General features: G+C 35.9%; 1 protein-coding gene across 2 annotated transcripts in view; it reads left to right on the top strand.

Moving 5' to 3' along the window:
* The window catches only part of LOC150095959 (sentrin-specific protease 6-like), a 452,901-nt gene that overhangs the window by 351,270 nt on the left and 75,066 nt on the right, over positions 1-26,565 (top strand). For both annotated transcript variants that reach the window (XM_090408975.1, XM_090408976.1), the window contains 3 exons: positions 2,952-3,074; positions 3,162-3,496; positions 16,251-16,434. In XM_090408975.1, the coding sequence (XP_090265101.1) occupies positions 2,952-3,074; positions 3,162-3,496; positions 16,251-16,434 (642 nt within the window). The remainder of the gene's footprint in view (positions 1-2,951; positions 3,075-3,161; positions 3,497-16,250; positions 16,435-26,565) is intronic.

Genomic DNA, 26,565 nt, shown 5'->3' with positions numbered 1-26,565 from the left:
CTTGAGTTTTTGAGGGACAACTACTTCATGCGGTATGTAACAGAGGACATGTGAGGATTGAGGATCTTGGATTTGATCATCTCATCAGAGGATGTTATAAATGAGGTGTCAAATCACCCTCCAATTGGTGAGAGTGATGATGAAGTGATTACTTGGGTGGTTGCCTGCAGTGTGAGGATTTCTGTTAGAAAAGGGTCTGTATGGAATTACAAGACTGGTGATAATCAGTGTGGTAGAGGCATCTTCTGCAGGAAATGCCATCAGGTGTATCATGGAATGAAGAGTTGGGTGGAAAAGAGATCAATACTGCAAATGTATTCCAAGGCTTAGAAGGTTAAATAAGGTAGGTGTGAAATGGATAAATGAAGAGATTAAGCATGTGGTACAGAGGAAAAAGGCATTATGGAGACAAGATGAGATGAGTGGTAATAATCATTTCCATGAGGATCGCAAGGAGGATGACTTGGTTGGTAAGGGTAGTGAAAGTGATGTATGAGTGGCAGTTAGCTAATGAAGCCAAAAATATATCCTATGGAGTTCTTTTGGTATGTAGACAGCGAAAAAAGAATGATTATAGAAGGATGACATTGATTGGAGAAAATGGTATAAGAACAATTTCTGCGTAGGATATAGTTGAGACATTTAACAAGCAGTTCATAAAGGTCTTTCATTTTTGTGAATGTGACATCATGGAGAGCTTGAGAGGAGTGGATGATGAGAAACTAAGCAAGAGGTATATGGGGAATTGAAGAAACTTGATGTTTATAAGGCTGTGGTACTTGATGATATATCACCACACATTTTAAAGGAATGGCCAGGGAGCTGCCTTGACATATTTCTTTAATATGAGTCTTACATTGGATCAAGTTCCAAAGGAGTGGAAGGAAGGCAAGCTTGTGCCACTTCATAAGGGAGGTGATAGAACTCAAGCATCAAATTATAGGCCTATCTGTGTGTGTGTATCAGGTGTTGTGGTTAAAGTGTAGGAGAGGCTGGTGAGAATCAGGATCCAAAATTGGGTTGACAACAATGATATTATCTTTGATGGACAGCATGGATTTGCTAAAGGAAGGTCATGGTTTAATCTACTTATTACGATAAGGTGACAGCTTCATTGGACAAAGGAGATGGATACACAGTAGTATCCAACATGATAAGTTGATAGTCAAACTAGAGCAGATGAGGTTGGATATTAGACGTGCATTGGATTGGAGATTGACTGTCTGATAAGTATTAGCAAGTTGTGTGTGATGGAGCAACATCCCAGAAGAGGAAAATCACTACTGGTGTGCCTCAGGCTTAAGGGCCATCACTGTTTAACCACTGTTAGGGTGTGAGCAAGGGAGTGAGAAGCAGGTTTTTTGCATGGAAAGTTGTGAATGATTGAAATGCATTGCCTGAGATTATGGTGTCTGCAGAGAATTTGAATGTTTTTTAGGCAAGGTTATCTCCTTGATGACTCTTTGGCTCCCTAGGTTCTTAGGATAATAATAATAAATCATTGGGTTTTTACACCCAGTCACTGCATTACAGACAGGTGTTACCATGTGTTTTCTGGAACTGAAATAGGGATGTTAGGACAATGTATTGAGTTGCATCCATTGTTTGGCACTCCAAACTTTGTTTTGCTTGCATGTATACAGTATAGTGGGACCGGGAGGGGAGGTGTTTTTGATTATGCAAAATAATTTTCATTCCATCTAATTACAGTAAATGTTTCTGCACTATATTTAGTGATACATAAAGCTATGCTTTGTCTCAAGGTCACTGAATCCAAGTTTCATCCAGACCAGCATGAATTGAACATGTTAAGTGAATTTTTAACCTGTTTTAAATGAATTTTGTTGTCAATTTATAAATAGTGTTATTCGAAAGTGTGTAAAGTGCACATATTCACTTACTTATAAAAAGAAGTGCTGAGTAACCAGCTGTTGCTTGTCACAGATAAGTTAGCAGGGGAATACGAGGAGAGAGAGAAGTTATGTAAATTGTATTTGAATTACTCATTATTTAAATTTTTTTTAAAAAAAATGAATGGCTAATCTCTATTACTTCTCAACACTTTGAGACAGGCATGCAAAACAGAACAGTTAAGATTCAGATGATGCCATAAAATTTCACAAAGGAATCAAATTAAATCAACTGGAGTACAGAATCTTGGTTTGATGCCAAAGAATTGTCTAATGTCAGTGGCATGGTAAGTAAGTCCTAATGTTCTCGGATTCTAATCTTACCAGAATGGCCCGTCTATCTTGTCAACATGTGCAGGGCACTTGATAAACACCATGCAAGGATAGAAGTGGTAATTTATCCTTAATAGATGGTAGAAAAGACTCTTGAACCAGTTGAAATGTGGTACATAGGTTTTACTTTTGAATCCATGCTATTCTATCAAAACCTTGAGCATTTGAAATGGGGGGGTTTAATGCTATTTCACAATATATTTGAATAGTAATGAGAAATTTAATAGAGCTAATGTAAAACTTGAAATGTTGAGGTCAGTTGAACTTTGCACAATACCAAAAACATTTCTCATGCTTTAGAAAGGCTACATTTGTGTGTTGGCAACATTCCAACTTTTATGTTTAGATGGCCGATGTGTGTACAGTTATAAAATACTCTGTTAAATATTTATTACACTGTTTACAAGTATATAAATTTATATATTTTAAATATATTAAAAAGAAAAATAATTGGCTTGAACTCAGCAATGTATATGAAATGCATGCTGTAATTATATGTTGACATTTAAGTACAACTTCACTTAACCAAGTGAAAATTTCAACTTATAGTATGAAATTTTCATTCTCAGTGCATTGATACTATTAAAGCTGTAGGTTTTCAATTTGGAATAGGAAAAAATACTCATATTTGTCAGTTTGCTATTATTGAAGTCATGAAGCCTCTGAAATTGCCTTTTTCCCCCCCCCTTTTTTTTTTTTTTTAATCAGGTACCTTGCAATTGAAAAGTTATCTGCTTCAGATCGTCAAAGGACACATGTTTTCAGTTCCTTCTTTTATCCACGTCTTACCCAGAAAACTGTTACTAGAGGAGATGATGATACTTCCATTACGTAAGAATTAATATTATCTTAATTTTGTTAATTTTGAAGCAAGATTTATTTTATTTATTTATTTATGTATGTATGTTGTGTGTTTAGTCCACAGGCAAAAAGACACAGCCAAGTTAAAACATGGACGCGTCATGTTGACATCTTTGAGAAAGATTTCATTATTATTCCGATTAATCAGAGTGCCCATTGGTTCCTTGCGATTATATGCTTTCCAGGACTGGTGCAGACATCACTGGATAGAAGCTCTCTATCTGCAGATACATCAGCTGAGATGGAACCAAGTCCTTCTGCAAGCCCTAGTCCTAGTCCTGCACCAAGTCCTCAAGTGTATCACAGTCCAGTTTCTAGACAGTCCCAAGAAACAACTGATACAGATGATATTGCAAAATCTGAAATGTCTCTTAAAGATGCTGCTGCTGAAGGTAAGTAAACCAAGCTAATAATAATTATACTAAAGGAAATCTTTTTTTTTAATTGATTTCTTTCTGTCTCATCAAATTCTGTGTTTTACATACTATGTTCTGTGAATAGGAGTTACATAAACAAAATTTAGCCTAATTTTCCTTCTTAGTATCAACATGCAATATGTAAGTTGTTTTTAAGTGGTACCTTCCTTAGACTCTTTGAATTAGCATTTGGATTGTAGGTGTATGAATGCTTATGATGCATTCACTGCATAATACTCATTGAGCTATTCATCAAATCAGTTAAATTTAACTAACTGCTCTGAACTGGTAGTTCTGAGAATGATGAGAGAAGAATGTCCATAAGCTGTTATTGTGTGGGCAATTGATGCATGATCTGTGTATTTATGTATTTTACTTGCTTGTAACTTGTAATTCCCAAACTGTTCTGTTTGATAGTCTGTTTTAATTTTACGAATTCAGAGGTTAATTCATTTTCAGTATCCACAGGTTCCTCATCATTAGGACAAGCCTAGTTGTTCTCAACATCATTGTTGTTGTTAACTGTCCATTCTGTTGCTGCTTGATTCTTTGCATTTTTGGTTCCATTTTATGACACCATTAACTGTTGTAATGTCTCAAAAATGTTAGAAAAACATCAAATACTAGAAAAATCAAAAATCAGCACTTGTGTGCGTGTGTGTCTGTGGGGGGGCGGGGGGGCTCCACCCATGAAAGGTTTATTTGTGAATCTATAGTACATTTGTACCAGTGGGTTAAGGATTTATTTTTATTTATTTATATATATATATATATATAAATAAATATAATAAAACAGAGGAAGACCAAGATATAGGTGGATTGATACAGTACAAAGTGCCTTAGACGATAGAAATATAAGATCTGATAAGGTTGGAGTCTTGACAAGTAACAGACTGATTTGGAGGAAAATTGTAGATAGGAAGTTAGTAATGATGTAATTTTTTTCATGTAGTACTATCATATCCTGTATACCCCTTGAGGGTACATGGCAGGAATTTGATGATGATGATAAATATAATAAATCAGCTAATGCCTTTTAGGGGGTAGGCAAGGCCTACCCCCTATCTAGCTTTTGAGACTGAGTGGGCAGTTCATTTTCCACTAGTAGCCAATCAGAGATAGCTGGCCTATGTCTATCACTAATTACAGGTGGCATCAATGAAGAGATGAGCAAACAGATGCTGCAATCTCTTGGTACCTAATGCTAACAGGATATGTTACTGTCTGACATAATGTGGGTTCCACAATATTCTTGAGTTTACAGGATGAAAAACCCGAGTTTCCAGGAGAAAAAATCCACTTGCCTATGCCAGAGATTGATTAATTTGGAAACCGGTCGAAGATAGGTTTAGAAAAAGTTCCTCCAGTCGGCGACTAGACTTGAACTTAAGTCTACATTAAGGGAGGCCTAGTGCAGAAGATGCAAGTGCCACTTCCACTGAGCTACACAGGCTTATGTATATATGTTATTTATTTTTACCAGGTCTAGAGACCAAACATAGAACTTTTTCAAGGCACTTCAGGCCTCTAATAAGCAGGGCAGTGGCCTCACACTAGGCGATGAAATCCATCGTCCACCTAAAGACATTTACAAACATCCATGCTCATGGCAGAATTTGGTTGGAGAATGGATATGCTAACCATACTAACTTTCCAAAAAAAACACACAAAAAATCGATCCAGTAATTTTAGAAAGGATAAGAGAGGAGAGGATGTGCTGCTAATGACTATGACTGCAATATTAGCAATTGTCCATGTGGCAGTAAGTTTGAAGATGTCTGGTGTGAGGTGGAGTCTAACAAGATTGAATTGCTAGTGATGGTGAAATACACATCAAATAAACATGTAATCAAAATGAGTGGTTACTATGTGTGACTTCAGTTAACTATACATTAAGTCGCATACTTTTTGAGGAACGACTTCCTCAAAAAGTATGTGACAGAGGAACTCAAGGTCAAAGAGTGTTAGATCTGATTAGTCAGAAAGGGTTTCAGTTAAAGCTATAAGTCTTCTACATCAGGTTGCTGACAGTGATCATGCCATACTGACTAGAGAAGTAGCTAAGTGTATGGATCTTCCAATCAGAAAAGGTGACATGCTAGATTCTGTCCCATGGTATTGGTTTTTGGATGGGATGGGATTGGTTTGGTTTATAGTTTATTTGGCACAAAGACAACACAGGTCATACTGTGCCATACTGAATACAATTACAGGTATCCCTCTTAACGCAATTTTGCTTAATGTGAGATTTGATTAACGCACCCAAATTAATTGAGACAATCCCTTTATATATGCGGCAAGAGTTTTAATTAACGCGCCTTTAAATTTGCTATGCAAAAACGTGCAGTTTCCTGGCCAAAAAAAAAAAAAAAAAAAAATTCATGAGCATGATGACATCATTCCTTACCATTAAGCATTAAGAGTGGGTGTATTACAAGCTCCAATTGTTCTGCTGTATTTAAAAAAAATATTTAAATAACGCACCTGGTCATCCAAATTCTCTTGATGATCGGTGTGAGAATGTGAAAGTTTTATTTTTTCCACAAAATACGACATCATTGCTACAACCCATGGACATGGGTGTCATTGCAACTTTCAAACCCTATTTTCTTAAAAAGACATTCTCAAAGGCAGTAGAAACAACAACGGGAGGAAATGTGTTTAGGCTCCAAGAATTTTGGAAAATTTTTAACATTAAACACGCAGTTGAAAACATTCATGACTCGTGGGAGCTAGAAGACAAGTGTTTTCTAGCTGTATGAGAGCTGTTTGGTAAAACATTTTGCTGGAATGCGCTAATAACTTGGGTGATTTTCAAAATCCTGTGAACAACATGGTTGAAGAAATAGTTGCAATTGGTGAAGACCTTGATTTTGATAGTGTTGATGCAGAAGATATTAAAGAATTATTGGATTCAAATTCATAAGATTTCAGTGACAACGATCTTCTTGAAATTGAAAAACAATGCGCATATGAAGACACCGAACAGCTGGAATGTGAAGATGAGGTTCCAAAGGAAATAACAATCAAAGAATTGGATGGAATATTTTTCAGTTTAGAATCGCCTAAGCACAAGTAATGGATATGGATCCAGATGTTAATCAAAGAATGCTTGTTTGCCAAGGAATATATGCTCATAAGAAAAAAAAAAACTAAAACTGTTCAAACGACTCTTGATAACTTTTTTTTTTTATAAAAAATTGCATAACTAATATAGGTACAAACATTTATTTTGCATTCATTTTTTATCTTTCCTAAAAGAGTACCATATAAAATGAATTATTAATACAGTAATCGATCATGGACGAATTGTAATTTTTACTATTGATTATTATATTTGATTGACGTGATTTTGATATACACGGTAACATTGAGGGATTAATTAATCACCTTAATCAAGGGATACCTGTGTACATAAGCAGTTACAGAAAATTGTAAACAATATGTCTGTACAAAAATCTAGTTCCACAAAAGCATCACCTACAGATAAACAGAACTGCTGCAGAGTGCACAGCAACACACAAGGTCAGAGGTTATTACGGTAGTATAAAAATAGTTTAACAATATAAGTAAATACGCAACACCAAGCCAAGGAATGCAGTATCTACATAATCCAGCTTTTACAGCAGTAGAAAAATAAGCAAAAAGGGATTATTATGCAATATGCATGGGTGAAAATTAAATTTAACAATGCAGTATAAACAGAATTTTGCAATACATATAAACAGAATTACTAGAAGGTACACAAATAGACCTTGTCTATTTGTGTACCTTCTAGTAATTAGTGTAGCTACTGTAATAACAAGGTCAGAGGTTATTACGGTAGTATAAAAATAGTTAACGATATAAGTTAATACACAAAATACGCAACATCAAGCCAAGGAATGCAGTATCTACATATAGATGCTTTTACAGCAGTAGAAAAATAGGCAAAAAGGGATTATTATGCAATATGCATGGGTGAAAATTAAATTTAGCAATGCTGTATAAACAGAATTTTGCAATACATATAAACAGAATTACTAGAAGGTAAACAAATAGACAAGGTGTCCTACAGCAATACATGATTAGTCGAAAAATAAATTAGTAAATAAAATACTATACAAAATTTAAGTTAAACAATGCAGTATCTACATATTAACAAAATTACTGCAGATGTTTCGGCCGTACATAAATAGATAACAGTACAGGTTAACATATGCATATACAAGTCAAGGAAAGCAGTATCTACATATAGTAAGATTACAACAAATGTTATTATACTAATACATAAAGAGTCTGAAAGGATTTATTATACAGCATATATGTATAAAAATTAAGTTTAGCATTGTGATATTTACATATTAACAAAATTACAACAGGGTGGCAAATATACAAGATCAAGGCCTACAGTAATATATAATTGGTCAAAATTTAAACTAATGAATAATATGTATGTATAAAAGTTACGTTAAGCAATACGGTATTTATATATAAACAAATTTACAGTCAAATGTGTTTGTACAAATTAATTCTTTCTAAAAAATTAAAAACATCATACAATCTGCTTGAGTCTGCTAGCATTTCCCTGAGTGTATATGGCTTGGTTAGATAGGTGAAAATTTCATTCCTCTCTCGTGTAAATTGTTGACACTCTACTAGAATATGATAAATAGTGAAATGTGTATTGTATTTTTCAACATATGGGAGGTCATCAGCTCTCAGTAAATAACAATGCATAAGGTGACTGTGACCTATGCTGAGCCTAGCAAAAACAACCTCCTCCCCTCTCTTTGTACGTTGACTAGAATGCCAGTGCTTAATTTCAGGTTTAATGTCATATAATTTGTTTGTCAATGTTTCCTTCCATGTTGACTCCCACTGAGCAATTAGCTTTGATCTTATAAGCTGTCTGTAGTCTGTATATGGAACTGTCAAAAAGTATGTGGAGAATGTATGAGCTGATTTAGCATCTGCAGCCTCATTTCCCTTAATTCCGATGTAGCTGGGAATCCAGCAGAACTCGACGTCAAAATTAAGGATTTTCGTTTTGTGAAACAGGTGTAGCACCTCAAAGTACTGGATGTGGATTATACATAGGAAAGGAGATAACCTGTTAAGAGTTCAATGAGTCTGTGTAAATTATACATTTTTGGTAGCAGTTTTCTTTTATATGCACAAGTGCAAGCTGAATGGCATGTAACTCTGCTGTATAATTATTGCAGTCTGGTGGGATCTGATTTGAGATAATAATGTCAGGAAACACAGCAGCACAGCCAAAAGAGGTATTAGTTCTTGAACCATCAGTATAGATGGGTAGGAAATCAGCATGTGCTGCTCTGTGTGCATTAAACAATTGCAGATAGATGGATGATGGAGTATAAGATTTCTGTGACTGACAAAGTGAGAGGTTGCAGGATGGTGTGCAAACCTGCCATGTAGGAATGCTGTTATGTTTCGTGTAGATAATGTCAACATTTATACCAACAGCTCGCACAGTTTCTTGAACACACATACCAAAAGGATGTATGGCAGTTTGATGTGTATGATATTGAGCTTCTCAATGCAGAGAGAAGATACTAGTCCATGTAGGATGATGTGGGAGAGATTTTATTTTTAGGGCATAATTAAGAGAACTGTTTCCATCGAAGCGATAGAGCCAGTTCATTTGCTTCAACATAAAGACTTTGAGTGGATGATGTGCAAAAGGCACCAGTAGCTATCCGTATACCCTGATGATGGATGGAATCCAACCATTGTGGGTTTCTCTGTCTTGCAGAATCATAGACTTGGGACCCATAATCCAGCTTTGAACGTATAAGTGCACGATAAAGATGGAGCAGTGAAGCTCGATCAGCACCCTATTCAGTAGACGATAGAGTGCGAAGGAGGTTCAAAGTTTTTTTTGCACTTTTCTCTTAGTTCACGAATGTGTGCTAGAGTTTTCTGGCAAAGATGAGTCCCAAGAACTTGGTTTCTGTAGTTACTGGAATAACAGTATGTCCCATTCTTAATTTAGGATCTGGGCGATGAGTGTGTTTTCGACAGAAGTGCACACAGACACTTTTTTTCTGTTGAAAACCTAAACCCATTATTAAGAGCCCGCAGAGAGACATGGTCAATTGCTTGCTGAAGTTGTCTTTCAATTATCCTCATGTTACGTGAGTGACAGTAAATTGTGAAGTCATCAACATGTAGAGCATTGTCTACAGTGGGAGGAAGCTGTTCAATGATTGAGTTAATTTTAATAGCAAACAGAGTCACACTTAAGACAGAGCCTTGGGGAATACCCTGTTCTTGATGATATGGTCGAGATAGCGTACTTCTCACTCTGACTTGGAAAGTTTGCCTGGACAGAAAGTTTTTAATAAATATAGGGAGGTGTCCTTTGAGACCTAGGTTATAGAGGTCTTTTAATATGCCATATCTCCAGGCTGTGTCATAAGCGTTTTCCATGTCAAAGAAAACTGAAACGAGATGTTCTCCCTTCAGAGATACATCTCTTATACGAGTTTCTAAACGAACCAAATGGCCTAAAGTTGAACGATGTCTACGGAAACCACACTGTGTACTGGAGAGAAGACCGTTGCTTTCTAAATACCAGAGAAGTCTGGCATTAACCATTTTCTCTAGTATCTTACAAAGACAGCTGGTCAGAGCATTGGGTCAATAATTATTTGCTTGTGTTGGATCTTTTCCTAGTTTTGGGATAGCAATGACAATTGACTTATGCCAAGAATTTAGAAACTCTTCCTCTGCAAGTATTCTATTGTATAATAAGAGAAGAAGATCCATAGAAGATGATGGTAGATGTTTTATCATTTCATATTGGATGTCATCAGGCCCTACTGCACTAGGATGAGATTGTAGGAGAGCTCTTTTTAGTTCCTCCTTAACAAATGGCTGATTATATGGCTAAAGAATGTTGGTAGAAAAATTAAGCCTTTGTTTCTCTTGCTGCTCTTTCAGTATTAAAAATTCAGGAGAATATGAAGCTGTTGCTAAGATTCTAGCAAAAGTTTCTCCCAAAGTGTCTGCAATAGCTTTGAGATCAGCAATAACACTTCCATTGTGGTCTAAGGTAGACAAACAATGTGTACTATATCTGCCTTTCATTTTCCAGATTTTATCCCATACAATTTTTGAACTGGTCATTTGATTAATTGATGTAGTAAATTGGATCCATGATTGTTGTTGACTCTGATGTCTCACATAACGTGCTTTGGCTCGAGCACGCTTGAAAGCTATTAATTTTGATGTAGTGGGGGTATCTACGAAATATGCCCCATGCTCTGTGTTGATCTTTTTTGGCTGTCTGACATTCTTCGTTCCACCAAGGCTTTGGATAGAATGGAAACCGAGATGATGTTTTCGGGATGGAGACTGCTGCTGCTGCATGAACAATGCACTCTGTTATATACTTTACCGCTTCATTGATATGTGTTTGATTGATAGTATCAGCGTTAAATTTTGCAAGATGAGGAAAACTATTCCAATCAGCTTGTTCCATTTTCCATATAGGTATTCAGGTGGGTTAATATGGTTTTTGTGAGAACAGGGAAGTGATCGCTTCCGTATATGTTCTCTTCAACATACCATGTGAGCAGTGGAAAAATGGAAGGGGAACAGATCGTAAGATCAATTTCAGAATATAAATGGGTAGGCATATGAAAGAAAGTATTGACTTTATTATTTAAAATGGAGAGGTTATTATTATCAAGGACTCTTTCAATTATTCGACCTCGTCAGTTAGTGTTGGCAGTACCCCACAGTATTGTGACCATTAAAGTCACCCATCAAAAGTATGGGTTCAGGCAGTTGCAAGATAAGATTGTCAAGATCAATTTCATTTAACTCAGCACTCGGTGGTAAATAAATTGAACATACTGTAACAAGAAATCCCACAGAGAGCCGAATCGCTACTGTTTCCAGAGTAGTATTAAGCTGGACATGGTGGAAAGAATATGACTGCCCACTAGGATAGCTACTCCTCCATGAACAGGACCACCTCCAGTTCTGTCCTTACATACAACAGTGAAATTCCTAAAGGTATGGTCCTCATTGGGTCTTAAGTATGTTTCCTGTAGACAGAAATAGTAAGGTTTGATTTGTGTTTCTGCAACATCTTGATATCATCGATATTTTGGCGAATCCCATGACAATTCCATTGTAAAAATTTTCCCATTGTCTTGATTTTATTGACTTGTCTGGTTTTCAGGAGGTTGAGGACTTACCTTTGTCAGATTTATCTCCGCCATAATTTTTTTGACAGGTGAGTTTTCATCGACTGGGACCATTTTTGAAGTTGTCTCTGGAGTAAGGCCATTGGTCTTGTGATTAATGCGCTCAACAGGGAAGCACTTGCGATCATAAAGTTCAGGTATGGTGAAATTATCAGATGGTGGAACAGATATACAGGGTGTTCGGGATAGATTTGACATATTTATAATTAATTATATTTTTCCGTAAGTTACATGTATTAACACACACTTCTCTTCATTTAAAAGTTTGGACCCTTCTTCATTCATACACAAGATGTCAGAAAGGATGGATAGCTGGAACCCACCTGAATCATGGAAGAGAATAACTTGTATCATGATGATTCGTGCCCGCCATCAAAATAAGGATATTACGACTGCTGCCCAATGCTCCCTGAATACAGTAAAAACAATCAGGCATGAACTAGAGACTTGCAATGGTGACTACGAGGATGTAGCAAGAAGAAAGATCCCTAGCAGACGATCTGATTGCGTTCGTACAGCAGAATTCCTCGCAAATCTGCAGGAACAGGTGTTGAAGAACCCTGGCATTGGAATTCGGGCTTTGTTCGTGGAGTTGCTAACTGTAGTCAAGCCCTGGATAACAAGGGTAGCCAATGGTAGGCCGTATGTATGGCAGCAGGATTCGGCCCCTTGCCACACCTCTGGGAAAAGTCAAAAATGGTTGTCTGAAAATTTCTACGACTTCACCAGTCCAAATGTTTGGCCTCCAAACTCCCCAGACCTTAACCCCATGGATTATTTTGTATGGGGCGCAGTTGAAAAAGACACCAATCGCACTTCCAGTAATACAAAAGCCCAGTTAATGGATAAAATTAAAACAGTTTTTGCGGCCCTTCCCAGGGAGACTGTAGCATCAGCTTGTTCGAGGTTCCGAAGCAGAATTGAAGCTGTGATCAATGCTAATGGTGGTTATTTTGAGTAAATCTTGTTGATAGTATTGTAATTAACTCTGCCTGTAATGTTTTTTTGTCAATTCATTAAATTTAATAGATACAAAGAAGATTTTCTTTTTCCTTACGAAACTGTCAAATTTATCCCGAACACCCTGTATATGTTTGAGTTGCTGTTGGTACTTTTTTAATTGTTACTTTTTCAGCATAAGAGGATCTCAGAACAGGTGTAATGGTGGCCAGCTTTCTTTTTTGTATCTCTTTTTCATCTTTCCATTTCTAACATGCACGAGAGTAAGCTGCATAATCTCCCTGACAGTTAACACATTTAGCTTTTTTTGCACAGCAAGATTTGTTATCGTGTTCTTCACTACCACATCGGCCACAGGTAGTAGAACCACGACAGGCAGTTTGGGCATGTACATTCTAGCAGGACAGCTGAGATACCCTGCTTTTACAGATGTCGGAGGCCTAGCTGTATTAAAAGTAAGGATGATGTTCTTGGTTGAAACCAGACGACCATCCCTACATATCAGGATGTGCTTTACACCCATCACTCCTTTATCTTTAAGCTCTGAACATATCTCCTCATCAGGAACATCAAGGAGATCCCATTCTGATATCACTCCTCTACTGGAATTGAGTGTTCTATGAGATGTTACTGCGATTTGTATTCCACCTATTGTTGTTGCTCTCAATAGTTTCTCAGAATGTTACTGACAGTGTTTCCATGAGGATATCACCAGAACGTGATTACTTAACAGTTGTGGGAGGTCCTGCCAGTCCTTCTAAACCTTTCTGAATAAAGAAGGGTGACATTTTCCCAATTGGTTTTTCACCTGTTGCATGAATAATTAAAAAGGTTGGTACATTTATGTTAGTATCTGATATCTTTTGTTTCTTTCTTCTGTTTCCATATGCTGTATCTAGGGTACAGTACTTTGTTAGGGTCCCTGAAACATTTGAGGATGAAGGATTCATTCTCAAGGAGTTTTTAGTTTGGCGCCAGAGCTCCCCACCAACCACAGAGCCACACATGGCCTATATAGCGTCCGTGGCTACCCTGAACGCTATACCAGCACTACAGCAGGTCTAGGATTCCTGATTCCGTACCATAGGGTGGGAGACTTACTGCAACACCGTTGACCCTTGCAGGCAAGCACACTAGCTGATTGATCCAGTCTGGGTCATCCAGGTCCGCCCATCTTGTCAAAGCAGTGATCAAAGTAGTGCAGGACTACCAGGATCCCCCTTTCTGGATGTCCACGGGCCACACCACACAGCAGCAGGGTGTTGGATCCCAGTGATGGTGGTCTGGAAAAAAGGATAGTGAAAAAGACTCAGGAGAAGCAGAGCCAAGAATTCGGGAAGTAAAGCAAAGAAAAAGAAGAAGAATGAAAAGGGCCAGTACCATAACTGGGAGGTCCCCTCTACCACAAACAGGTGCCCCACATGGAGGGGTGTTGGATGAGAAGAATACCAGCAGTGCATAGGAAGCATTGTAAAATATTCTTTAAATGATGCAATTTCTGAATCTTTACCTAGAGTTTGAAGAATAAATAGAGTAAGAGTGAAAATTTGAAATTGGAATTCTAAAACAACTGAGTGGTATTCTCCCCCCCCCCCCAAAAAAAAAAAAAAAAAAAAAAAAACTTGTTAGCATTTAAGTGAAGTTCATTTTATTATGATGGTGATTCCACAAGTTTCCGGTCTGAGTAACTTTTAGAGGTGATAGAAAGAAAACAACCGTGTCACTTTTCAACATAATCTCCCTTTACTTCAACACTTTTCACATCTTTGAATTAACATTTCTATGCCTTTTCAAAAATAGTCTGTACTTTTGTCTGCAAAATGGTCTAAAAATGCATCTTTCCCCCTCATTGTTATCTGCGAATTTTCTTCCTCAAAGCCCTTTCTTCAGTTTTGAGAAGCGTTAGTAGTTCACTGTATGCTAGATCTGGGCTGTAGGGTGGATGTTCAATCTCCTAGAAGCCACAGTCCTCCATTGCAGTCTTCACAACATTAGCCATATTGACTGGAGCATTGGTGGAGCAGGCAAGCACCATGACTAAGCATTTCTCGTCTCTTCTCCTTTATGACATTGTTTGTGCAGGAGTGAAGCATAATATTCTGAATTCACAGTGGTATTCCTTTCCTTGAAGTTAGTCAATTCTCTGACAATCCCAAAAGATTATTGCCATGATCTTCTTGTGGACTGAGTGACCTTTTCTCTGCAGCGCTTTACCTGATTTGCATCATTCTATGGAGTGCTTATTAGAAAGAGGATTGTAATAAAGAACCATAGTTTCAACCCCAGTGACAATGGATTCCAGCACTTCTCTCTGATTCCCTTGATAAAGCTCCAAGAACTTGTGGGAACAGGTCAGTCGATGCTTCTTCTGAATTTGAAGAGAGAAGTTGGGGAACCCACTTTGCACTGACCTTTTCATGTGAAGCGTCTCATGAATTATGCGAAAGACGGTTATTATAGAAAGCTCCAACCTTGCTAAGATTTATTTGAGCTTCAGCCATCTGTCATTGAGTAGTTTTTCCTCAACAAGAGATATTTTCTTCAGTCATCATTTCCACAGGCTGACCATCACGAGGATCATCTTCGATGCTCTCTCTTCCTAGGCAAAACTGTTTAGCCCATTCCTTCTTGGTAGAATATGAAGAAGGAGCTTCCCCATAAACTATCCAATCGCTGTTTGATAGCACTTGGAGAAAGCCCTTCTTTGGTGAAAAACTATCAGCATGGTACTCAGTTATTAACATTACAGCCACTTAGCATACCACGTTAGTCAAGCAAGTGCCTCCAACTGAATAACGCAGGTAGGGAGTTGAAATTGGTACACTAAGCTCCCTATAGATGGTGCTATCTGTCACATACAGCATTTTAAAATTGTCGTGAATTTTGTATGCCAGCCTGGAAACTTTTGGAACCTGCCTTGTACATCAATTTTATTACCAAGTTGTGGAGCCATAAGACGCTCTGAGAGGAATGGCATATCTAAAAATTTGATTTTTTTAATAATTTTTTCATATATAAATTTAATAAATCAGCATACAGTAACTTGCAGATTTTATTCATAATGTTTAGCTAACTTCTACCTTTGTTCACAAAACGTTAGTGCTGCCATAGAGCAGTTACTTTTTTTTAATTTGAAAAGCTTTGGATCCCATGTATGATGTGAAGAACTTCTGTGACTTCTTTTTAACTGAAAGCATGTTAGCCAATTCTCATGCAGAGGTAGCAGTATATTTCCTTTAGAAAACTCATGTTCATCCTATAAGCCAGTGAGAGACCTCTTCCATGGAATAAACAACATAGTTCACTGATCATGTAGACTTTGTTGTCTCAACAGTAATTCCAGCAAACCCAACTTGAACTGACAAATGTTTCTCCGTTGATGGCAAACAGGTTATATTTTCTGATTTAAAAAAAAAAAAAAAAAAAAAAATTGCAATATATATGAAATGAAGTATTTTCGAATTGAATATCAAGATATTTTTCATTGGAGAAATTTCTTATGATAGAAATAATAATACATAACAAAACCTTGATTTTCCCCCCTTTAGAGCTGCACAGGAATGGGACAGGTAAAGATGACTTCATGGAAACTGAGCCTGAATCATATTTTCCAGCTGTAGAAAGTACAACCCATAATTTAAATGACACCGAGGATCCTTTTTCTAATAATTATAAAGAAGATGATTCACCATCCAATTTTACAGATACAGATAATCCTGAAAATTGCAAAGAGTATGTTTTAATTTCTAAACACTTTATATAATGTGTGATTTGTATGATACCAATAGACAAAATTAGCAGTAAGCTGATAATTTCTTACACTTACTAGCCTAATCCATACATAGGCTTACATCCAAAAATTATTTTTCTGTCATGTTTTAAAAATGTTTTTTGACATAAATCTTTGGATTACTCTTTTCATGGTAATTTATGCTACTGTGTCAGTATCTTAAGGTTCTTTTATTAATATTTAAACATAGTGAAATGAAAGCACAAAGCTCTTGCATAAAAGCCTAACTGATATCCAGAATTCTAACTTACCACCACAAACACCAAAATTCATTTGTACAAAACGTCATTCAAACTATATTTATATATGGTTCCCAGCAGGGAACATCATTACTCAACACTTTATTAATGTTATCAATAGGCTATTGATAACCTTGAGATGATGTACCTTCAAGCAGTAGTAGCATATATATGTCAAGATCATATTCCTAATTCTTAAAGCAATCCACCAAACCTACTAGAAACATTTATTCAGAAGTTAACTCAGGTGGTTAGGAACACCAACTTAGACATCCACCTCACCAGTGTTTTTATTGTATGCAATATTTCTGTATATATTTTCCTGTTCATACCTGAATAAACTATGCTGATTACTGTCATTTTTAAAATTGTTCATAGTCATTAATTTTTTGTATTTAAACATTTAAAAAATATTCTGAAAAGGAAGTTAGGTTCCCTTTTAATTACAATCACAGAAATCATTGTAAATCTATAGAACTTTAGGTTCACAATGATTTCTGTGATTGTAATTATTGTAAACCTATAGAACTTTAATAGTGTGGATTGGATAATAAAATCCAGGAACCCTACTCTGGGGACCAAACATCATACTTTTCACTCTTCCTATCTTCAATTGTGAGTGGGGTGGTAATCCTACACTAGACAATGAAAATTGTCATCTGAAGACACAATCATTCCACTGCACCACTTACATTATGTATGTTGGAAAGCAAAATATGCTGTACACTCTGTCACCCAACCAACAAATTTTTTTGCTGTTTTATGGATATATGTTATGTGGATAGTCTTTTCTAAAAAAAAAAAAAAAAAAAAAAAAAAAAAAAAAGAACAAGCACATATTTTTAAAATGAATGTGGAGGGGGGAGGGAACTCTTTCTCAAAGCTTAGCTTTGTGTCAAACCAGCAGAACATGCCAAAAGCACTTAGTTACTACATTCAACCTTGTTCTGTTTCTTATTTTTAATATTAAAAAGTTGGAGGAAACTAAAAATTTTTAAAAATTAAAGCATGCTTCATTATCTTAATAGCTGGAACACCACTTTAGGGTCATAATTCTGTGAATATGGGTCAAAATGCATTTTTTACATGCACTTACATCCAGTTAAAATTTGGATATCACTGGATGAAATTTTTAGCAAATCCCATCATTTGCCATATTTCAGTCTCATTAGAAATATTCAGTTTAAAAACTTATAGCCTTTTTAGTGCATATTTCTTATGCTTAATGTGCTCAGCTTAAAATAGGCAAACCTTAAATAACAGTAGAAAACATCATATGATCACAAGAGTATTAAGTAATTTTCAGTAATTAATTTTCACTAAAGGAATTCTAAGACTGCAGTAGCAAATTATAGACCAATCAGTATCTCGGGTGTGGTGGTAAAAGCACTAGAAAAATTGTTGAAGAGAATTCAAGAATGGGTAGAGCAAAATATGATACTGTATGAAGGTCATTTGTGAAGATTCGGGCACGCCTTAGTAATTTACTAACTTTTTATAATAGAGGAACAGCTGAGTTGGATAAAGGAAATGGCTACACGATGATTCTGCTGGATTGTGCAAAGGCATTTGACAATTCGAACAAATGGGGGATGGATATGACACTGGTTAAGTGGATAAGAGGGTGGCCTGCTGGACAGATATCAAAAAGTGGTATATGGAAGAGCAGAATCGAGGTGAAAGCAGGTGACTAGTGGTGTGCCACAAGGTTCAGTGCTGGGACCATTGCTGTTTAATTTATACATAAATGATATAGGAAATAATCTGAAAGGAAATATTCAGTTGTTTTCTGATGATGCAAAATTAAGTAGAGTAATAGTTAATCAAGGCCATGTGAAAAGCTTATAGGATGATTTAAATAGGCTGTCATCAAAAGTTAATAGGTGTCAGTTTAATTTTGAGAAATGTAAAGTTATGCATTTTGGGATAAATAGATTACAAGCTATGTATTATCACATTGATGGCACTGTACTCCAGTAATAGATGAAGGTAGAGATTTAGGGGTGGTAGTAGTAGACAGAATTAAAATTTAGAGGACACATTGCTAAGGTAGCCCATAAGTTTACTTGGCTATTGAAGAACACATTAACAAGTAGAGATCACAGAGTTGTTTATAAGGCCTTGATTATGCCCACATCTGGACTACTGTGCTCAAGTCTGGTTCCCTGGGTTTCTGTTTCTTGGGGATGAGGAAGTGGTGGAGAAGGTTCAGAGGTGAATGACCAAGATGGTGAGTGGCCTGTGAATTGCAGAAGTTGATTGATAGGAGAAAAAGAGGAGATATGATAGAAACATTTAAGTTGCTTAAAGGGTTTTATAGGATTGATGCTGGGGAAATGGTCCAGTACTTGGCTAGAGGGACCAGAACAAGGGGGGGGGGGGTCATCTCGGGAATTTGAATAAAGGTGTGGTTAATAGGGGTATGATGACTAGATTTTTTTTGTTGGAGAGTAGTGGATGAGTGGAATGGGTTGCTAGAGTCAGTTGCGAGTGCTTTGTATGTCAAGGAGAGATATGCTAGATTGTGTGGATAGATTAGGTCTCTCGCAACGAGTCATTGGACTCCATATTATAATAATAATAATTTTCAAAATGAGTGCAAAATTAATATGACTAGCTAATGGGAGAAGTCTAGGTTTGTGGTATGGCAAATGAAGGAGTGAGGCAGACCAGAGTACACAGTTTACCATTATCAAACTCCTCTTAAGTACCTTTAAAGTACATGTGGTCCCTGGGTTACAGACAACCTGACTTGCAGTGTTTCGTACTTATGAACGGGCTCCCAAGGCTTTCCACAAGGATAATTAAATCAGTGGTTCCCAAACCGTGTGCCACGAAATATTCCAATATTTTCACTGAAATAACCACACTGCATTTGTTAGGTAGGCCTATGTTCTGACTTTCAGCATCATGGAAAAATCCTGATATAATCTCTGTAAAAAAATCATAATTTACAATTATGAATCTTTTATAATTGTTTCTCTATACTAATATATCATTAGTTTTGGTTTCGTAACATGTATATCTGCACTTGCATTGTACCTGTTATTGATATATTATTGTAAAAAGAAATGTAAAGCATTTGAAATTTTGGTGTATTTGATGTAATTACTATGTAATTTTGATGTACTAGATTTTGATAGTTTGTAATAATTTCGGTCTTCTTTAATGTAATTCAAAAATTTTTGTTAAGTGTTGAGATATTTGTTGTGGTTTGTGAAGACATTCTGTTTACACTAATGAAGACAATGCGTCATCCATTATACATAACTTCTCGCTTGCCATTTACATGGAGTGCGCATGCTCGCTAAGGAGCTTGGTGGGTGATTGACAGCTGACAGAGATCGTTCAGTATCAGAGTAAAGGAAAAAAAAATAGTAGAGAGCTAATCGAAATTTGAGAACAGCAACCGGAGAATTTTGTTCTTAAGAAGTTTTTAAGTTTTACATGACAGTCGAGAAAATATTAATAGAAGATTCCGAAAAGCAATCATAGAACTGTGAATCTTTAAACTGAAGGAGTTGAGACTATCAATAAGTATTTAGTAAATAAGAGAAGATATTGCAGTCAGCATTCTAATTGAATGTTCAAGGAAATGCTGAATGGAAAGTTTCGTTTTCTGTTCTTATGGACACTGAATTACTATGGATAAAGCAATTGGTGAAATTTGAAGCTGTTAAGTGGCTTAACAGTTTCAACTTAGATATATTGTTTATGAAGTAGTAGAATAAACTTCTTTCTCTGGTACAAAAATTAGTAAATTGTACATAAAATAGAACTTCAAGAGGTAAGAATATTTATGCTTCAGTGAGACAGGAATAATATTGTATGCTATATAGAGGAGATAAAAAGGATCCCATGGAAAAGAAGGAAATTTTATATTTTTGGAAAGGGACAAAGAAACTAACTCTGAACATTTTTGTCGTTGTGAAAACAAGGTGTTTAGTCTGGTAGATATGATTAAGTATATGTCAAACAATCCAATAATAGAATGAGTCACAGAATGAATGATTTTAATATTTTTGGATAAGAAAATCTCTAAAGTGTAGATTTAGTTTAAAAGCCCTTGGATCCAGTTAATTTTGTAGTTATTTATGTACTTTTATTTAAAATGTATATATTGTTTTAGTATCATTAAATGTATATACTTTTTTATTTGGTCTCGAGTCAATAATTTTCTGGATTCTAAAAGAAACAATTCCGATTGGTGAAAAAGTCATTTCACCAATCGGAATTGAACCTTTGTAAATACTAAACACTCAGAGTATAAAAACAATCTCTTTACAGAAATAGTAAATGACAAAAAATAAACACCTCCCTATTTTTGATCATTTCTTGTTGATTGTTATCTATTTCAGCTGGCTTTCACATTTCAGGCTGTAGATAGATTTTTTTTTTTTTTACTTAAAGTACTGATATGCACTCCTGATTGCATTCCTCTTGAATGTTTTCTACAACTGTGTTCTCACACCTTTTAAATTCAAAATAATTACTCTAGCATCTAGAATATTTTTGTCTTCAGTTTTCCTGTAACTTTTAACATTACTCTTTCCTCTTTTTCGAAGCTTTTTGATAGCCTCCAGAATATTTTGCTACTTTCTTGTTTATCTTGTCTATCCTTACCAAAGTTGTCCCATGGTTTTGTTTAACTAGTTTTATATATTGCTTTGCTTTCTTACATTTTTCTCTGTATTCTTTCAGAGGATATGCTTATTACTTGATAAACTTCAACACACTTCCTTCTTTTTCTTGACTGCCTTTTTTTTTTTTTTTTTTTTTTTTTTTTTACTTCCTGAGTCTACCATAGAGTTCTAATTTTTCTGTCCTTGCAGATAACCTCATTAAATGCTTCTCTTGCTGAATTAGCAAATGTTTTCTTCAAGGTCTGCCACCAAATCTCTAAGATTTGGTTCTTGTTTTCACACTCTTTCATGTCTTGAATAATACATTTGTGTATTTGAGTCTCAGTTCACCTTGAAAAACTGCTCAACTTCGATGCTTTTTAAAATTTTCTGACATGTTTTTCTTTAAAATATGATATTTAGTTTTATCCTGCTCAAAAACAAAAGATAATCATTTCAATTTGAAATCTTCTGTTTACTCTGATCCTGAACCAGTGTGAAGGTATTGGTAACAAAAATACAATAATCTAGTCGTCTGTTAGGCTTATTTCTTGTGTCTTTTCTCCATGTGAATTTGTGCAAAGTCTTTATATTGGAACATGGTATTAGCAATGACTAGTCCCTGTCCTGAATAGAAATCCAGCAGGTACATACCATTATTGTTAGCTTTGCTCTTTTTTTCCAAATTTTCCAGAGATGCTTATATAATTTCTTATTTCATTTTTTTTTTTATTTCTGTAATATTTTTAAACATTTCTATATGTCTGGTAATAATTTCTTACTCTGCTGTTTAGATCTTCAAGGATGAACTTTGTGTCAACTGCCTTCTCTAATGTCTTAAAAAAAGTCTTCCACTTCTTCCACACTAGAACCTCTTGTGGGACCATAACAAATAAGTCACTGTCTAATTCTCCATAATTGTTCATATCACTATACTTAATATTAACTGCCATTCAAAAAGATTATATTTGATGTTAAATACTACAGCTATACCTTCTTTATGTAATCATTATTGCCTGAATAATATCTTATTTGTTGCTTAGATGAACTGCACCTGTCTTCTTTGTTTTGGTAACACCTGTTATGTCTGTCTGGTACTTATTTAATCTTCTGCTAGTTTAATTTTCCATGCTTTTTGTGTTGATGGTGCCAGTCTTGAACTCTACTGATAGTGGTTTGGAGTTGGTTTCAGCAGTTGACTTTCTGCTATTTGCCTTGGTCCCTGACAAAAACAGTAAGGTACATTGTTTGACCAGGCAACAACCCTTTCATGTTGTACCATTATTTAAGCCAATAAGAATACAATTTTTTTCAACTAAATCCCAAATTGCCCATCCTTGTTTGTTGAGTATCCAAGTAAATACCTACTAATGGAGTGCACTATGAGAGAAGGTGAGGGTAGTAGGCCAGAAGTCCTATTCATTTCTCTGGATTTAATGAGGGGCTACATGGTAGTCTCCTCCCAGTTATTCAGCTTTGATCCTTATGCAATAACTTTTTGTAAGATAACAAATAAGAAAGGTTATACATAGTGAAAACTTCAAATTAGGAAACAATGTCATCGAGTGTTGCTTCTAGACAGTAAACTGAACCTGATGATAATGTATTGGAATGCTTTCTGACTGGCTAGGGAATAATCCTGCTGCCACTTATTCTATGAGATGGTGAATGGTCTGTTTATAACAGCATGCAATGGAGCATCCTGCTTTCTGTGTGGGAAATATTGCAGTTTTCATTTCTCTCTCCCCTCAAACATGCACACACTGCTCATCCTTCCTCTTTTTCACTGCTAGCCATTGCCAACATTTGTGTCCAGACATGGCTGATGTGCATTATTTACAACTCAAAACCATCATCGTCAAATTCCTGACATGTACCCTCAAGGGGTGTACAGGATATGATAGTACTACATGAAAAATTTACATCATTACTAACTTCCTATCTACAATTTTCCTCCAAATCAGTCTGTTACTTGTCAAGACTCCAACATTATCAGATCTTATATTTCTATCATCTAAGGCACTTTGTACAATATCAATCCACCTATATCTTGGTCTTCCTCTGGGTCATTTTCTTACTACCATGGCAGAGAACACTTGTTTTGCTAATCTTTCCTCACCCATTCTGTTTAAGTGACCATACTACCTGAGATTAGCTCTGCTAATCCATTCCTGTATGCTGACAATGTCAAGTTCTTTCCTAATGTCCTTTTTTTTTAATATGATATTGCCATTGATGCCATCTGTTCATGCCTCTAATCTATCGCAGGACTCTCATATCTGTGGTCTCTAGTCTTTGGTCAAGTGTTTTACTTCTGACCCAGCTCTCAGATCCATAAGATAAAACTGGTTTGAACACTGTCTTGTATATAGCTAATTTAGTGTTCCGACTAATTTCTCTCTTATTCCATATGAATTTATTCAATTGACTTCCCACCATACCAACTTTACTGATTCTGTTGTCTATTTCTATATTTAATTTACCATCTTCAGTAAAAATTGTGCCTAAGTAGCTGAAATGTTTTACTTGTTCCACAGGTTCTCCATTCACAACACAGTTGACATTTTCAGTGATTCTGCCTATTTTCATTGTCTTTGTCTTTTTATTGCTGATCTTCATACCACATCTGTTACAACAGCTATTCAATTTAGTCAGAGAATCTTGCAGACTTGTAGCGGATTTATTTAGAAGTATAACATCATCTGCATAAAGCAAAGAGCTGACATTAACATCTCCAATTTTCATATCATGTTTAATACCACTTTCCTTCATAATGTGATCCATATAGATAATGAATAACAGAGGGGATAACATACATCCTTGTCTCACACCAGATTTAACATTAAACCATCTTCCTGTACTTCCTTCAATTGTAACTGCTGACTTACAACTCAAATAAAGACTAAGTATTGCTTGATATAATGCCCCATTGACACCATATAACTGCAGCGTATTGAATAGCTTCTCTCTTGGCACCTTGTCATATGCCTTTTCCAAATCGACAAAACTTAAATACATCTTTGTTGTATTCCCATGCTTTCTTGACTATTTGTCGTAAAGTGAAGATCTGATCCTGACAGCCTCTGTTTGGCCTGAATCCAGCTTGTTCTTCACCAAGCTTTTCTTCCACAATTCTCCTCAACCGTTTCTCAAGTATATTTGCATAGATCTTGCCAGGAACTCTCAGTGGGGAAATACCTCTGTAATTCTCACATTCAGTTTTATTTCCCTTTTTATATATGGGTACTATGAGAGCTCTACTCCAATCATCGGGAATTTGTCCCTCTGTCCAGGCTTTCTGAACTATGCAGCGCAGCCACTGTAAGACTCTTATACCACCATACTTCAGCATTTCTGGTCGAATACCATCTACTCCAGTGATCACTATTTAGACTTGAGCAGGATAAAATTGAATTTCATATTGAAAAGAATGACATACAAGAAAGTTTTAAAGGGAATAAAAGTTGAGCAGCTCTCAGATGTGAACTGTAGACTAAAATACACAAAGATTATTGCAAAAAAATGAAAGAGTTTGAGAACAAGAACCAAACCTTGGAGATTCAGTGGCAAACCTTGAAGAAAACCCTGATTGATTCAGCCAGAGGCATATGATGAGGTTGTTTGCAAGAATAGAAAAATCAGAACTCCCTGGTGGACACAGGAAGTTAAAGAGGCAGTGAAGGAAAAGAAGAAAGCATATCAAAAGTTCCTGGCAAACAAGTCAGCTTGTGCGCTTAGAGAATACAGAGTCAAATGTAAGAAAGCTAAACACCATGTAAAACTAGCTAAACAAAAGTCGATGGAGGACTTTGGCAAGAACATAGAAAATAAATATCAAGAAGGTGGTAAGATATTCTGGAGGTTGTTGAAGAAGCTTAGAAATGGAGGAAAGAGTGCTGTAAAAGGTGACATGAAAATGGGAGAAAAAGATATCCTTGAAGTATGGAGTAATTACTTCGAAAAATTGCTAAATGAAACAAACAGTGATGACAGCACAGTGGTAAAAAACACTGACCAGGCATGCAGTCAGGAATACATAACATACTTGAAGTAGAAAAAGCCATCAAAGTCTTAAAATGTGGAAAGGCAGCAGGAGTATATGATATTCGACCAGAAATGCTGAAGTATGGTGGTATACCATGGCAGAGAACACTTGTTTTGCTAATCTTTCCTTGCCCATTCTGTTCAAGTGACCATACCACCTGAGATTAGCTCTGCTGATGCATTCCTGGATGCTGACAATGTCAAGTTTTTTCCTAATATCCTCATTTTTAATATGATATTGCCATTGATGCCATCTGTTTATGCCACTAATCTTTCTCAGGTATCTCATATCTGCAGTCTCTTTTCTTTGGTCAAGTGTTTTACTTCTGACCCAGCTCTCAGATCCAGAAGTTAAAACTGGTTTGAACACCACTGTCTTGTATACAGCTAATTTAGTGTTCTGACTAATTTCTCTCTTATTCCATATGAATTTATTCAGTTGATTCCTACCATACCAGCTTTGTTGATTCTGTGATCTATATCCATATTTAATTTACCATCTTTACTAAAAATCATGCCTAAGTAGCTGAAATATTTTACTTGTTCCACAGGTTCCCTGTTCACAACACAGTTGACATTTTCAACAATTCTACCTATTTTCATTGTCTTTGTCTTTTTATTGCTGACCTTCATACCATATTTATTACAACAGTTGTTCAATTTAGTCAAGGAATCTTGCAAACTTGTAGTACATTTATTTAGAAGTATAACATCGTCCACATAAAGCAAAGAGCTGACATTAACATCTCCAATTCTGATATCATGTTTAATACAACTTTCCTTCATAATGTGGTCCATATAGATGATGAATAGCAGAGGGGATAATGCACATCCTTGTCTCACACCAGATTTAACATTAAACCATTTTCCTGTACTTCCTTCAATTCTAACTGCTGACTTACAACTCAAATAAAGACTAAGTATTGCTTGATATAATTCCCCATTGACACTCTATAACTGTAGCGTATTGAATAGTTTCTCTCTTGGCACCTTGTCATATGGCTTTTCCAAATCGACAAAACTTAAATACAGATCTTTGTTATATTCCCATGATTTCTCAACTATTTGTCGTAAAGTGAAGATCTGATCCTGACAGCCTCTATTTGACCTGAATCCAGCTTGTTCTTCACCAAGGCTTTTCCCACAAATCTCTCAACCGTTTCTCAAG

Source organism: Typopeltis vanoorti, chromosome 19 (genome assembly GCF_054136105.1).
Source record: "Typopeltis vanoorti isolate ZY-2024b chromosome 19, IOZ_Tvanoo_1.0, whole genome shotgun sequence".
NCBI classification, from domain to species: Eukaryota; Metazoa; Arthropoda; class Arachnida; order Uropygi; family Thelyphonidae; genus Typopeltis; species Typopeltis vanoorti.
The sequence above is the reverse complement of the archived record's forward strand: the minus strand, read 5'-3'. Positions and strand labels throughout refer to the sequence as shown.